Raw genomic sequence first — 16,971 nt, 5'->3', positions numbered from 1 at the left:
TTGTAAAGACAAACTTATGTTAAGTAAATCTAGCCGAGACAGACAAAGGTTCCATGTTTTCCCTGCTAAGTGGAGGCTGGATTTAGGTTATAAATACATAAGTAAATATGTTGGGTGGTATGCAAGAGTATACAAATGTATTACCTGAAATATGGCAGATTCAAGAAAGAACTCAAATGGTGTGAAGCAGGAACTTCAAAGGGGTGGGGTAGGGTCAAGAAGGAAAGGGTAGAGAAGAAGAGGAAGAAGAAGTCGTTGGGGGAGGGGGAGGGGAGATGCAGTCAAGAATTCAATGTATATTCTACAACATTAAGAATGTTGAGGGAAGGGGTAAGTTGAGAGGGATAGAAGAGAATGACAAAAAGGGTGTCATTGGTCAAGATGCATTGTAGCCATAAACTGTTTTGTTACATGGCAACTTCTGTGAACTACTATTTAAGGACAACAAAACAAAATGACATCTTGGTATCTGGGGATGGCGGGGGGAACTTCTGCAGTGTCCCTACAAATCCTACTGTTTTTTTTTTTTTTTGGGTCCGGTCATGGGGCCTGAATTCTGGGCCTGAGCGCTGTCCCTCAGCTCTTCAGCTCAAGGCTAGTGCTCTACCACTTGAGCCACAGTGCCACTTCCAGCTTTTTTCTTTTTGCTTATGTGGTGCTGAGGAATCGAACCCAGGGCCTCGAGCATGCAAGGCAAGTGCTCTACCACTGAGCCATCTTCCCAGCCCAATCCTACTGTTTTAATACTTGTAAGTAAGCTGTGGATACCTTTTTTTTGGCGGGGGGACTGGTTCTGGGGCTTGAACTCAGGGCTTGGGTGCTGTCCCTGAGCTTTTTTGCTCAAGGCTAGTGTTCTATCACTTGAGACAGCTGTATATATTTTTACACAAAATTAGCTATTACTAGTTAGAATACTTATGATTTTACATTGGGAAGTTAAAAGCCAGTAAAGCTACATTTACTATATTAGATTAAAAACAGACTTACAACACAGCTGCAGTCTTTGTCCAATGTCTGGCTGGCTGGCTTGCTCATTTGCACGCTCTCTCTCTGTCATTCTCTGTCTCTCTCCTTCCTTCCCTTTCCTTCTCTCTCTTCCCTCCCCTCTTCTTCCTTCTCCCTTCTCTCTCTCCTCCCTCCCTCCCTTCCTTTTCTCTCTTTCTCTCCCCCCTTTTATCTCTTCTTTCCCTTCCTTCCTCCTCTTTACTTCAACTGTTAGATGTAAGTTCTAAGGGAAGGAAGGTCTCTATCTTGCTACCATTATATTACCAGCATTCAGCATAGTATCTGTCACATAAAATAGGCTCAACTAATAGTTGCTAAAAGGAGGGAGTCTAGGAAAAGGAGAAGGATAGGGAGATAGTTTAACCTAAAGCACCCTTTAAAATTATTTGGACTGGCCAGCATGGGTAGGATGAGTTATAACTAGACTGGAGCTCAGGATGCCACTGAGCCATGGGGAAGGCTGAGTACGGCCTGAAGACTTGCTGCAAGACTAAATTATCTGCCCCATCTTGATGTACTGCTTTAAGATTAATGACTAATACCTTTTATTCACCAGTCTACTGATTTTTACCTCAACTTCACACCTTTGTCTCAGACCTACAGGGGTTTGCCTTTCTGTGCCTCACACATCACTGATGACAGAAACATGGATGGAGACAACGACTTACCTGCTCATTAAGCTGTAGGACCTGTGTTTCTAAATCTTTGTCAGACCTGGACGCTGAGCCACTGGATGAAGCCCTTTTGGCAGAAGAGGGACGAGAAGGTGTGGATCCCGGTTTAGATGCTGGACTTGATTTAGCTGCACCTGGAAACAACCAACTAAATGATGAATGCTGGCAACGTAAAAAATGGTTTTTAGATGTATAGCAAATGTATGATATTAAGAGCTTCCCAAGAAGTATATGAGATCCAGTGATCCCTACCCATTACAGAGCATAAATACACTTAAAAAGAAACACAAATGATTAAACTACAGGGTCCATGGGCAACATTTGTGGGAAGTTCTTTTTTTTTTCCTCAAGAAACAAACAATAAAATTGTCCCTTTTCCCTCCAGACAGAGAAACAGCCATAAAGGAACCTTAAGGTTTTCACAGTTGTTATAGTTAAGAAGAAAGGCTCTTAAGATACCCTCAAATAATCATCCCAACTGAGTTTCTAACAGAGAATAGATTTATATTTCAGAAAAATAAACATGCTTTTCTTTTCCCACTCAACATATTTTGTAGCTTCAGTAAAGAGTCTAGTTACAAAGGCATCTCCTTAGCACTGAGCACCTCTGATGCTCAAATCTTGATTTCTAAGTGTCATTCTGTAATAAATGAGCTTCTTGAGACATGGCTGATTTCAGGGGTAGGTAGGGAACGTACCAGATGAGCCTAGGATGTTCTGTGTGAAAAAGCAAGGATGTGTTATCAAAGGAAAGGACACAGTTAAAAGTGGCTCCCAACTGGCCACACTGGGACAATTGGCATTATCAGGAAGAATGGCTGTAAATTTCTTGAAATGAACTTGGTATATAAATATCCACCAGGCCATAATGGGGGGAAAGAGACAGAAAGAATACAGAAATATTGTCATTTACTAGGGAAGAAATGCTAGAATTGGGGAAAAAAATCACAGCTTTTCAAAACTAAAAACTCGGAGCTGATCCTGCAAAGTCTTGTCAGTGGACATGAAGCAGCAGGTGAGAGAGTTTTAGGAAATAAGATTGCTAGGTGACAAGGGATTGATTACTCTATCACTCCTTTACATCCATGCCCTTTTACATCAGGGAGTCTGGGAGTCAGTACCTTAACCAAGTGATCCACTGAGTATCATGAATGAGGATATATATATATATAAAAAGAAAAAGCACTGAGTTCAGGTGAGACATTACCTGTTTTGTACTCAGCTCATGGAGACTCACTGTATAGTACAGAGCACAGACAGAAATCACAGGGTATATACAGTGAAGTGTGTGTGTTTCATGGGTTAAGAACTGTCTGGCCATGACTGGGCACTGCCCTGGATCCTCTTATTCTGAACACAGTTGCAGGGAGTGGGGAGCTCTGGCTTCCTTAGCTCTCTGATGTAAGTGATCCTCCTACACATTCTTCCTGGCCAACTACATTGCCAACTGGTCCCACACCCTGTGTCTTTCTAGAAGGTTCTTGGAGGGCAAGGAACATACCTTAGTCATTTCTGAAATACAAATACCAAAATAAATACAGGAGCAAGCAAATAAAACCTTGGTTATGTAGTTTCCAACTTTATAGTTTATCCCCCTCCCTGGTTTTCCAACACATTAAAAAGAGGGCAGGGATTCTAAAGACAGTATACGACAGAAATGACAAGTTTCAACCAATACCTTAATTACAATGCAGCCAACAGGAAGACTATAAAACACATTACGTACCCTCAGGTGTCTGTAGTCATTAGTTACAGATACTAGTCATACATACTCTTGGAAAGCAGGAACAGTGCGGAAGCCTTGAAAATACTTATCTCTCTGTTATAAAGGGGGAAATCTTTTTTCTTTTCTATTTTTGGTTGGTTACAGGGCTTGAAATCGGGGCCTGGGTGTTGTCCCTGATCTTTTTTTTGCTTCAGGCTACTGATCTACCACTTTGAGCCACAGCTCCACTTCCAGTCTGGTGGTTTATTGGAGATAGTCTCAAATTTTCCTGCCTGGGCTGGCTTTGAACAGTGATCCTCAGTTCTCAGGTTCCTGAGTAGCTAGGATCACAGGCGTGAGCCACCAGCACCTGGCAAAGGAGAGAGGGGCGGATTTTTAAGAATACAAGAGGAGGTTCGACAGACTTGAAGATCATTCAGTTGGGAATGACAAAATAGGCTGCGTATTCAGAGTCAGTCTTCAGGGATCTGTGAGGATGGTGTGCTTTGTTTAGTTGTGACTTGGCCATGCCATCAGGACCCTTCTTCTCTATAGATGCCTCCAGAACACTTCAGGAACATTATTTCTCTGTCCTGCTAAGCAAGTCTATAACCTGCTGGGTAAAGCAAACTGGAGGAACAGATGGGAAGCAGGTCACTCCGACCTGGTTGGAAGTTGTGGAGGCAGGGGACATGGGACGGGTATTGCAAAACTGAGTTCCATTAGGGCTTTTTGGAAGCGACATCACATTTTTGCTATAACGCCAAATAGAAAGGGGGACAACATCCAACTATGATTAATACCTTCCTAAAATGTCTAAGAATCTTTTTAAGACCTGAGTTTCTTGGCAGTGACAGTCACTTAAGAGCCCCCAACTGGGGTACCCTGAGCCTTCTTAGAGACGAACCCATGTTCTATGACTCTATGACCCACTAGTGTGATTTGGGCTGTTTTCCTTCTGTCGACACTAAACTCCCTCCTGTCCTTTCCTATCTTCAGAGAGAGCAGGTCTTCTATTCTTCAGATCTGAGCTTGGATGTCACTTCCTGTAGGTGGTCACATACCCTGAACACTTTCCCCACTGTGCGGGTGTAGCTGTTCTTGAGTAACCCACTTTGCCTGCTGGACAGACCAGACTTCACGGTGCAGGGGATGCATCTGTTTGGTTCGTCACTTTACACCTTTACGGCCATGCACAATGCCTGGCCAGATATACTTTGTAAGGTTTTAAGATTTTAAACAAGTCCTAGCAGGAGGTATCACTTCAGCAGGGACCTCATGCCAGCATCAAAGTCATGGCTGGGATAGGCAACATGGGAGAAAACCATTCAAAGGGTGTCATGCTCCTAGAAACAGATTTCTTCTTTGGTTGCCTGTCAAGATCACTTTCAGTTATAACACAGACCCCTTTACATGTGGCACCAGGCTCATCAATGGGCTTCATGAGTAAACAAAGTTGGGCAGTATCTAAGTGGAGGGGGAGGAATCCAGTGGTTTGTACTGGGTTGTCCACATCTGTCACATACAGCCCCGCAAAGGAATTTCCCAAGAGAGTATACAACACATTGCCTGTTCATCAACCAGCAGGTCAACAACTACGATGTAACTGCTTGCAATAACCAGGCCTGGGTTAACACAAGTGGCCTGTTTTTACTCTCTGTGCAATCAAAAAGAAAAAACCAGAGGATGATTGCTAGTAAAACAGGGCTATCAAGGCTTACGCTTCAGGATACCATCAAGTGAAATAAAAAAAGAACTGTTTAGTAAGAGGGAGAAAGGTGATAATAAGCCAACAATGGGGGCACAGCCATAGTAGGAAGGAACAGAGGAAGCTGGCTGGGAGGGAGAGACCAGGAGCCACACTCTCTACATAGCTCATGGCAGAGGCCATGGTTTAAATCACATAGTCTTACAAGGAAGATGCTTTTTCTGAGAAAACACGTGTCTGTTGTGTGTTGCCAGATCCCAACTTAAATATGCCTATGGAGGTCTGACTCTTAAAGCTACTGTGCTTCCATGGTTTTAGTCTTAAAATAGCATTTCTTATACCCCGTAAATGTCAAGAGGAGCCTGAGGACCCTAGATCTTTTATGCTGGCCCACATGAGTGCCTCTTACAGATTCTCCTGAGGTGAGAAAGATGAAGGCATAAAAATCAGACTTTGGTGTCCTCAGTTGTTCTATTAGCTCAACACACACCGGAAGGTGGGGACAGATTTTGCCCCGTCCTCTAGTCAGCCCTGAGAAAGACAAGGTTTAGGCTGAGCCACGAAGGAATGGAAAAAATGCAAAATTCTGTAACAGATCAATTATTCAGCATTTAGTAAAAATTAGGGAGTTTGTGAAAGTAAAGACATGGAACCTGTCATTAACTAGCTGTATTATTTACACGTCCTAATGAAAAACAGAAAGTACACAAAAGATACTGCAAAGAGCTTAGTATTATCAGAGGTTTGGGTTGTTTTTATGCACAATTCGGTATTAAACTAAAGACTCATTTTGAGAACAATGTAAAGTGAGCTCTTTCAACAATTGATCTTAAGCCATTTACCTCTCAGCATTGTCTTATGATTATCAAACACCAAAACAAAAAGAAGCCTCCAGATACTCGATGATCTTCTGGGTTTACTTTTTAGAGAAATAATGATAGACAATATCCAAAAAGATAGCATAACCTTTACACAGTCTGGTTTTTGTTTCTTTATAGATCTTGCTGTCTTTTTTTCCTTTCCCAAATAACCACAATCCCCAAAAAATCAGTTTCTGGGATTAGGTATTTTTTCCCCACTTACTAGAGCTACTATAATAAGAGTGTTATCAGAAAATTGCAATTAGCAATGCCAGTAAAGTTAACATTGATATCATACTTTTAGGTAATTTATTTTTGTTTTCTAATCTTGTGAGATGACCAAATCATGTCCTGTATAGTGTCCAATCCTGGCTTTAGATCCTCAATAGCTATCCTGTTGCTTTCCAGCATGCCTTCCTGCCAGTAATCATAATTCTGTATCTTCTATGTATCATGGCTTAACAGTGCTTATGTAGAAAATACTGACATGATGAGATTTTTCTTTTTATTATTATTTTTAAGCAGTTGTATTAACAAAGCAGTTTATGAATGCAACATATCTTGAGCAATGTCACCCCTTGTTTTGTGCCAGTATTGTTGGTTCAACTCAGGACCTGAGCCCTGTCCCTGACCTTTTTTTGCTCAAAACTGGCACTCTACTACTTGAGCCACAGCTCTACTTGTGGCTTTTTGTTGGTTAACTGGACATATGAGTCTCACAGACTTTCTTATTGCTCTGGCTTTGAACCATGATCCTCAGATCTCAGCCCTTTGAGTAGTCAGGATTATAGGCATGAGCCACTGGTGCCCAACTGACATAACGACTTCTAAAGAAGGTATAGATTCTTTGGCTACAACAGTTAGAGATTGCGTTTTTGTGCCTATCAAACATTTCCATTTTTTAAAACTACATTTGATGATGTCCTGAAAACCTAATTAATGATAGCTCTGTACACAAGCAATTGCTTTGCCCTCAAGCTTTTCTCTCCTTCCCTAATTTTTGCTTTCAAAATAAAAAGCAATTTCAGAAGCAAAGGAAACTAGACATATAAATTCTGTACAAGTCCCTGTAATTCTCTAAAATTTGCCCACTGGATTATGGACATGATTCACAATGCTGGTCTTTGAGTTGTATCTTAATTAAAGCCTTTAGGATGGGGGTATAAATATGATTCTAGGACATTTTAACCATAGTTGTTAAAAAAAAAAACCTAAGAGAGTGAGTGGTCTGATTTACAGCCTTAGTGAAGCCAGAGCATTGCTGTGTCTAATGTCAATAATTAGTAGCCTGTTTGATGTTTATGGAAAATGCTTCATTTGGGGCATACGAGGCTCAGTGGATTCAGAAGGGAGAAGCAAATAAAAGCCCTGTACTTGGCTTTGCTCTTTGTGGCCAGGGTTCTGCTAGAATTTAGAAATTCTTCTCACATAATCTGCTATCCTCCTTTTGCCAAAATCATAAACAAAGGAGCTAAAAATATGACATTAATACTGTTGACAAAAACCACAGGGATATTAAAAACATGAAAGAACGTGCACAGGCAGACAGACAGACAGACACTCCGCCTCCCCCCCCCCTCCCCCCCATCACTTAGAAAGCTACTGCTCCGGTCACTCTCAACTTCTTTCCTACTTTGGGAGACCATTTCTTTCCAACCCCTCCCCCACAGGCCTTCTCATTAATTTAAAACCCTAGAGAACAATTGAAACAGGGCAGGCAGATATACCACACCTGTACTGTTTGTGGATGGATTTGTTATTACTTTCTTATCTCCTCCGTCTTGGCAAACAGATTTAATTTTGTAATTCATATAATGACTGTGATATAAAACCAAGCAAAATAAAACAGCTGCTAATGGGGGAAAGCATGTGAGGGCCCACAGGGACGTCCTCAGTGCCGGGTACCTGGACCATCAGACAGCAGTAAGAGGGACCACCCCTACACAATTCTGACTTCTGCAACTTCAGTTAATAAAGACTTGATCTCTTCTTTTTAAAAATTGCTCCATCCTTTTATTTTGTGGATCCTGCAATCTGTCCTGCTCCAAGGGTAAAAACATGGCCCTCAGTAGTCAGATCAGAGTTCAGCCTCACTAGAACTTTTCCAGAGCTTCAGGGTCCCAGGTTCATAAGCCCATTAAGAGGCTGATTCTTTTATTCTGAAATGAGTTCAGAACCCTCATGACTTCATCCTTCCCAGTGTAGCCAGTGGCAAAGTTTGGCTGCTCTCCTTTTTCACTGTGTCAGTGTCAGCTCATAAAAGTGGGCCACTCCTCTAGGAGCAGCCTGGGGCAGCTCCACACTGGGAGCAGGAAGCACACTGATTTGTGGGACTGGCATAGAGTTGGATAGCCTCCAGCTTGCTCCCAGGGAGGCAGTGAGGTACAGTGTAAGAGTGGTAAGGAGCTGTGATGCTGTGAGCATGTAGGCAGGAGGCCTATGAGTTCCAGGATAGCCTCTGCTTTCTAAGGAGATCCTGTCTCAAAACAACCAGTAAGTCTCTTCAGCCTAGTGTATTCACAAGGAATCCTGCTCTGCTACTTGCTAAGTGGGGTGACTCTGCTGCAACCTGCTTGTTTTGGGTTTAAATAGGAAGAGGAGTACAACTTCTCAGCGGTGGGAGGAGGACATTGATTCAAACGTAGAAAACTCTCACATCATAGCCTGGCATATAATACGTGCTCAATGAGTGTCAGCCTGCTTTGCCAGCATTATCTAGTAAATGAGACTTGACTCAACCAATGATTCCAAAACACATTGCAAAATAAAAACGAAAGTGCTGAAAAAAAAAGGAAATGAAAACGCATTTTTACTTAAAGAAAGCTCTATAAAAGTGGCGTGCCTACAATCCAGCAGTGGACTCCAAGGCACAGGATCTCCGCCCCCCCCCCCCCCCAACTATCCACCCTCTAACCATAATGAAAATCAGTGTGCTGCAGCACAAGGCTCTGTGCTCCGTAGTTATCCTCCTCACTTATCCATGCAATAAATATTTATTGAACCCTATTATATATCCGGAAAGCTAACAGGCAGTTTGAAAAAAAATAGCACATGAAACACAAAAGATATCCATCATATGGCATATGCAACAGAGCAAACTAGAAAGTCAGTGCTTTAGGAAAGAGGGAATTGGACAATGGGTAAGGAGGGTGGGCTGGGGTGAGAAAGTGGTAAGTTTATATAGGGTCTTGGTCTTCTCTGGTTCTAACTCCTCGCTCAGACCTGCAGGACTTCCACAAGCCACACTGAGCTGAGTCCACTCAGGCCAGGCCAGGAGTCCTCACGCCAGAAAGCTACTGAAGAGAGCCACCAGGTAAGTGTGAGGTATCATACTGGCTTGGAAGTCTCACACCTGTAATTCTAGCTACCCAGGAGGTAGGGATAGGATTGTGACTTTGAGACCAGCCCAGGAAAAGACAGCAAGGGTTTATCTCAAAAACAACACAACAACAACAACAAGGGCTAGGAGTGGTACAGCACTTGCCTAGCATGCGCAAGAACTTGACCAAGTTTAATCCCTAATAACCACCTCCTCCCAAGTCTTACTCATCATGTAGACCAACAGCCTACATAACTTCTAGGATCCCTGCAAAGGACACTACAGGGGCAGGAGCAACCCTTAGGTCTTCAAAGTCTCAACTGGAAAGTAAGCTTTGAACCAAGATCTGAACCAAGATGAGGAAGGGAGCCATGTGGACAGCCGGGCAGAGCAGTCAGGAGATAAAGGCCTAAGGACACTGTAAGGATCCTACTTTGCCTGTTCAGGGCCTCAGGCAGGTAACCAGAACAGAGGGCAAGGAATGCTGCAGACAGAGGATCAGAAACATACTGGAGGTGCAAGCCACACAGAGCCTGAGTGGAGGACTGACATGCCTTGACTGGTTTTAAAAGGCTCACTTGCTTTCTGAGCCTGCAGACTTCGAGAGAGGACACCGAAAGGGCAGTTAGCAGGCTACTGCAGTCATCCCTCTGAGTCAGTGCAAGATGGACAAAGTACTTGCAGTGTTTTAATTAACAAATAAATCCTATGTCCGGTGATGTTATATAACCTGTGCTTTGCCATCTTAGCAGAAGCAAAAAGAAACAACAAGATATTCTCTGATTGATAGCATCTGCTGTTGATTCCTCAGGGAGGGGGTGAAAGAAAAGGAAAAAAAAATCAGGGACAAGGGCTATGAGTCAGTCTCCCTCCCTTCCAATGGCTGCTCTGGTGTTATCCCATAGATCTCTGCCCTGAGAAAGCACAGTGGTGAGTCTCTCGCTGCAGGGCAAGGTTCCCCAAGGGCATGGCTGCCACCTCCCATTGCAGGGCCTGAAGACCCCTTCCTGATAGAGCAGCAGGCATAGAGGCTGCCCTGTGGTGGGCAGAGGCAATACTCCATTGAGCCTATCCGGCAAGTGGGAGCGCTGGTGTGCTGAGTTTCTTCTGCTCTGTTTACAGTCCCTGCTGGAGATGAGGAGCTTATTTTTAGCCATCATGTGATTCTCCAGTATTTTCCAGGCTCTGCTTGAGTCACTCTAGTTTCAGAGAATTTTTCATAGGGAAGAAAAACGCAGTAAAGCACTTCGCATCTTGAAATGGCTCAGATCTTAAAAATGTGAACTTTTAAATACTTATTTCATCCATGGTATGCATTTGCTTGCAATAACCGGACTTTTTCATGCCTCTCATATCTTGAAACATATCATGTATCAAATCCAATCACCATCTTAGTTTCAATTCTGATTTTTAATTGCTCCCAGAACAAGAGAAATGCTGAGTGTCCCTTCACCCCAACAATCCTTTTGGGCAGCAGCCCTTGCCTGTTTGTGACAGAAGAGGAGAAGGGAGTGGCTGAAAAAGCCCAACCGGCAGAGCTAGCCCCAGAAAGATAAGGGTTTGGTTGCCATGACGACACCATCCCGGTGCCTCTGTATTTGAAGCATATGACACTCACTTAAGCAAAAAGCTTATAAACTATGATGGCCATTTTGGGATATAAAAGTACTAAGTTGCTTGATGTTTTACCTTTAATTTCAGTCAGAATCCCTGTTGATATACAATGTCTGTTTTCTGATGGTGGCAAGCCTGTTCTTTTCCCGTAACGCTGTCTTATCCAGACTTCCCAGAAAAGAGACCTGGACTGAGAGGCCACAGAGCTAAGGAGGTGAGAACTTCGGGAACAGCCCACTCAATCACCCACTCTCCCTCACTTATGTCAACTGGCTCTTACCCTAGGGTTCTCTGCTTCTAAATGCAAGCCAGATATGTGGGTACTGGTTTATTTTCCATTTCCTTCCCATTTCTGACTAGTCATCAATGTATGTCAGTCATGTCTCCCTAAATTCTCAAAACCCACATGACCACCGCCTTCACCTAGACCATCACCTTCTCTCCCATGTGGTCAATCTGTCCTCTGGATTACAACCATACGTCTTCTAATGTGTTCTCTTTGAGGCAGAGCATATTTTAATAAATCTTAAATCTTTCAATGGCTGCAACAATCTCCATTATAAAGCATAGACTCTAAACCTTTGTGAGCAACAGATTAAAAAAAAACACTTCAATTCCAGTAATTTCTGTTTTTTGTATTCACATATTTGTGTAGCACTCTCCCCTTCAATGTACGTGTGTGAGTGTGAGTGTGTGGGTGTGGGTGTGCGCATGATGTGCCTCTAACCAAAAAAAGTACAGTGAAGGGATGTCATTCCTTCCAGTGCATCACTATATTCAAGACTCTGATTTGTTGGCAGACAATCTAGACACTTTCTCTACTGGCCTCAAAGAAGCAGCTGCTACAAAAGAATGCAGGCACCTTGTTGGTAAGGCCCACATGCAAGGAGGTACAAGAGGCCCCTAGGAACTGAGAAAAGCCTCTAGCAAGGAACGAAAGCCTCAGTCCTACAGATGTAAGAAATGTGCTAACAACTTGAGAGCCTGGAAGTGAATCTTTACCCAGCTGAGTCTTTGATGAGATCACAGCCTAGCACATACTTGGACTGAAGTCTGGCAAGACCCAAAGCAGAAAGCTAGCTAAGCTGTGCTTGCATGTTAAAAGTCTGTGAGAAATTCTTTTCAAAGCTGCTAAATTTCTGATTTTCTTTCTTTTTCCTTTTTTTTTTTTTTTAAAGCAGTAACAAGGGCCCTATACCTTTACAGACTCATGTCTCAAAACATCCACAGGAAACATGCACTCCAACGAACTAAGCACCTTATCTCTTAGATTCAGCATTCTGTTCTGTCTGGCATGCTCTTCACCACACCCTTTATCTGGTGGACTTCTATTCATTCCTTGAGTTTCAGTTGAACTTCAAATTTCCCAGGAAACCTACACAGGATATGCAACAGTAGCTTAAGTGTCCTTCCTATCTTCTCCTAGAGCCCTCTCTTTGCTTTACTGTCACTGTCAACTTTTCCCAAGAGGCAGTGACTTCCCTGTAAGCAGGGGTCTGGTTGGAATCTCTGTGTGTCTTTAAGATCCTTTATAGTGGTTCTCAAGATGGCGACGGGGCAGTAGGGAAACGCCACAGCTCTCTCCAACCAAAAAGAGAGTTCGAGTTCCAACCTTTAATCTCCCCAAGAGACCGACAACAACAAAAAGACGAACACTCAGAGAAAAACCAGAGGTGGAAAATAACAAAAAAAGAAAGAGAGGAAAAGAAGAATTTCAGAACAGAGAAGAGCGAAGACCCCTCCCCCAACCTTTACTGGCCGCGCGGCAGTGCGCCAAGCCGCCGGCCAGCCGGCCCGGCAGGGGCTGCCGGAGCCACAGAGACACAGGGGGCTGCTTGCAGATCACCAGGTACCGGATTGCAGAACAGCGGATCGCCAGGAACAGAGAAACCTACCAGCCGGGAGTCTCCAGGAGGATCCCACCCCACCCATCACTCTCCACCGGAGCGGAGAGGCTCCATCCCGCCAAAGCCGCCCGGCACCAGCAGCGCCACAAAGGGAGCTGTCCGCAGACCACCCGCCCAATCGCGATTGCAACGACCCGGCGGGGGGCCGCCCAACCCAGCCCGCAACCACCCCAACTGAACTCGGACTGCAACAACAACTGACGGACTGCAACAACAACTGACGACCTACAGGGTGAGTACCCATCAGGGGACAGGGAATCCATCAAGGGAGACCAGAGCTGGAGGGAATCCCCAGACCCTGACCTAGACTCCCTACCCCAACACCCGGACCACAGGACCCACTAAAACTGGGAACTGTTCGAGAGCCCCACCAGCCGGTGGAGCACACTCTGCTGGCCAGGCCAGAGCAAGAGCGCCCCGGGAAGGGAGCTTAAATGCTCAAGCCAGGAACAGTGCCCCTGGGTCAAGACTACCAACAGTAGAAGAAATTTGAACTGTGTCCTCCAGGCTGCATAACCAAGGTGGTATACACATTAGCACAGGCCTAACGAGCGCGCTCCAGGCTGGGGCCGGAACCAGGCCAGGGGACCGGCGCCTGAACAAAGCAAAAAGGGTCAGAAGTGGGGCTGTGGCTCAAATGGTAGGGTGCCAGCCCTGAGCTAAAGAGCTGAGGGACAGCACCCAAACCTAGAGTTCAAGCCCACAACCAGCCCAAAACAAACAAACAAAAACACATCAGGAGCCCATAGCAGACTCCAGTATTTGGGAGAGTGCATCCAGAGCATCTGATCTTCCCAAGAGCACCCGCAGGAGCAAACACAAGCAGTCTAGGCTGCTCAACCCTTCCAAAGGCGGGAATTGCTACAGCAGAGAGCTGAGAATCCTAAGTGAATAGCAGCTGGAAATAGGCTCCCAACAGAATCCAGATCAGACACAGACTCTCTCTACCAATAGAGAATCAGCAACCAAGCAAAGACAGACACACCAAAACAAGATTGAAGAGCAGTCTCCTGAACCCCCATGCGAAAATCACAGAGAAAAATCACAAGGTTTACCACTACCCAGGACAGCAAGCTCACCTCAAAAGCCAGCAGCCACGCAGGGGAGAGCCCCAGTGGGAGCAAAGCAGGAATGGAAGACAAAAACTACATCCAAGGGTTGCTGGAGGCAATGACTCAAGAAATAAAGCGAGAAATGGATCAGAAATTGAAAGAGCACAAGGATGAACTATCAAAAGATATACAGGATATCAAACAAAAATTGGATGCAAAAATAGAAGCTGCACAAACCTCAGTAAGAAGTGAGATAAACGCCAAATTAGAGGTAATGCATACTGATATCACCTCATTGAGAGGTGAGATCAGTACTCTGAGAACCAACATTGAATCCATAAAGGGATCCATTTCCACCATGCAAACCACAATAGAAGCCACGGTCAACAGAGTGAATGAAATGGAAGGTAGAGTGTCAGATACAGAAGACAGAATACACCAACTGGACCAAAAAGTGACAGATATGGAAAAATCACTCAAATTAAACCAAAGGGAAATTCAAGAGCAAGCAGATAATGCTAAAAAATTTAACCTTCGCATAATAGGAGTGGACGAAGGTGAGGAATTCCAGAGCAAGGGAATGCAACACCTATTTAACAAGATAGTCAATGAAAATTTTCCCCACCTCAAAAACGACCATCTTAACTACATCACAAAAGCTTATCGAACACCCAACAAGCAAGATCCCAGGAGAAACACTTCTAGGCACATAATAGTAACAATGATGGATCTGAATAATAAGGAAACAATCCTGCATGCAGCAAAAATGAAGAAGGAGCTATACTACAACGGGAAAAAAATTAGAATCACTGCAGATCTCTCCACACAAACAATGAATGCAAGAAAAGCCTGGGAAAGCACCATACGAGCCCTGAGAGCCAATAACTGCCAACCCAGACTGATATACCCGGCAAAGCTAGCATTCACATTCGATGGAGAACTGAAAACTTTTAATAGCAAAGAAAAACTAAATGAATACATAAACATTAAGCCAGCATTACAAAGAATTCTAAGAGGGGGGACACAACCTGAAGAAAGCAACCAGGAACTGGGACCTGCCCCAAACAGGCATTACTCAAAGTCTAACTGAGCAAGCACAGGAGGAAAGGAAAGAAGAAAAACTTAGGAAAACGGAATGGCAGGGACAACAATGCATCTCTCTATACTTTCTCTTAATATAAATGGGCTGAATTCGCCAATTAAAAGAAAACGAACTGAGGACTGGATCAGAAAACAAGACCCATCCATCTGTTGCCTTCAGGAGACCCACCTCTCAGCCAAACATACAAACAAACTCAGAGTGAAGGGGTGGAAAAGGATCTACCAATCAAATTCCCCCAATAAGAAAGCAGGTGTAGCTATCCTGATATCTGACAAAATAAACTTTTCATTAAAATCAGTACAGAAAGACAAGGACGGACATTACATATTAATAAAGGGAACAATCCAAGAGGAGGATATAACCATCATCAACTTATATGCCCCAAATATCGGTGCACCCAGATATGTTAAACAAATGCTCTCAAACTTACAGAATAAAATAGATCCCAATACGATAATACTAGGAGACTTTAACACGCCACTCTCACCAAAGGACAGGTCTACCAACCAGAGGATTGGCAAAGAAGCTACCGAATTAAGTGAGGCCATACTTCAAGCGGAATTAACTGACATCTACCGAGTATTTCACCCTAAAACAACACAGTACACATTCTTCTCAGCAGCTCATGGAACTTTCTCCAAAATAGACCATATCATAGTTCATTCAAGGAACTTAAGCAAATACAAAGGGATCGACATAATCCCCTGTATCCTATCTGACCACAGTGGAATCAAGCTAGCTCTCAATAACAAAGCATACCGCAGAAATTTCTCTAATACATGGAAATTGAACAGCACACTCCTTAACAAGGCCTGGGTAACAGAAGAGATCAGAGAAGAAATAAAGCATTTCCTAGAACTCAATGAAAATGAAAACACCTCACAAAGAAACTTGTGGGACACAGCAAAAGCAGTCCTGAGGGGCAAATTTATTGCCCTCAGTGCCCACATCAAGAGAATGGAGACAGACCAAGTAAATAATCTCATGTTGCAACTAAAACAGCTAGAAAAACAAGAAAAAATGGGACCTAAAGCTACTAGACGAAGCCAGATAACCAAATTGAGAGCAGAGATTAACCAATTAGAAAATCAGAAAACCATAACCAAAATAAACCAAACAAAAAGCTGGTTCTTTGAAAAAATAAACAAAATTGATGGCCCGTTGGCAAGATTAATTAAAAAAAGAAGAGAGGAAACCCATATTAATAGGATTAGGGATGCCACGGGAAACATCACAACACGTACCCAAGATATCCAAACAATTCTAACAGACTACTTTCAAAAGCTATACTCTCTAAAGGAAGAAAATCTGGCGGAAATGGATGCATTTTTAGAGAAATACAAGTTACCCAAACTGAGCAAAGAAGAAGTTAACCAATTAAATAAGCCAATATCCTATAATGAGATACAGGAAGCTATCAAAAGTCTTCCAACAAAAAAAAGCCCAGGACCAGATGGATTCACAGCAGAATTCTATAAGACCTTTAAAGAAGAACTAATACCCATACTCCTCAAGCTCTTCAGAGAAACAGAGAAGGAGGGAGCTATCCCAAACTCATTCTACGAAGCCAATATCACACTCATCCCCAAACCAGGCAAAGACCCAACCAAAAAGGAGAATTACAGGCCAATCTCCTTGATGAACACAGATGCAAAGATCCTTAACAAGATTCTAGCTAACAGAATCCAGAAACACATAAAAAAAATAATACACTATGATCAGGTAGGCTTCATCCCAGAGACACAGGGATGGTTTAACATACGTAAGTCAATAAATGTAATCCAGCATATCAACAGAGCCAAGGTCAAGAATCACATGATTATCGCCACAGATGCAGAAAAGGCCTTTGATAAAATTCAACATTCATTCATGCTAAAAGCTCTGGAGAAAATAGGAATAGAAGGAACATTTCTAAAAACAATAAAAGCCATTTATGACAGACCAATAGCCAATATTATACTTAATGGGGAAAAGCTACAACCAATCCTCCTAAAAACAGGAACAAGGCAAGGATGTCCACTGTCT

The 16,971-nt window shown here is 43.3% G+C and overlaps 1 protein-coding gene across 6 annotated transcripts in view; it reads right to left on the bottom strand.

The window, feature by feature from the left end:
* Mapre2 (microtubule associated protein RP/EB family member 2) overlaps positions 1 to 16,971 on the bottom strand; it is a 164,451-nt gene that overhangs the window by 14,460 nt on the left and 133,020 nt on the right. For all 6 annotated transcript variants that reach the window (XM_042675115.1, XM_042675114.1, XM_042675111.1 and 3 more), the window contains one exon: positions 1,674 to 1,813. In XM_042675115.1, the coding sequence (XP_042531049.1) occupies positions 1,674 to 1,813 (140 nt within the window). The remainder of the gene's footprint in view (positions 1 to 1,673; positions 1,814 to 16,971) is intronic.

Source organism: Dipodomys spectabilis, unplaced genomic scaffold, assembly GCF_019054845.1.
Source record: "Dipodomys spectabilis isolate Male_0828 unplaced genomic scaffold, ASM1905484v1 ptg000024l, whole genome shotgun sequence".
NCBI classification, from domain to species: Eukaryota; Metazoa; Chordata; class Mammalia; order Rodentia; family Heteromyidae; genus Dipodomys; species Dipodomys spectabilis.
The sequence above is the reverse complement of the archived record's forward strand: the minus strand, read 5'-3'. Positions and strand labels throughout refer to the sequence as shown.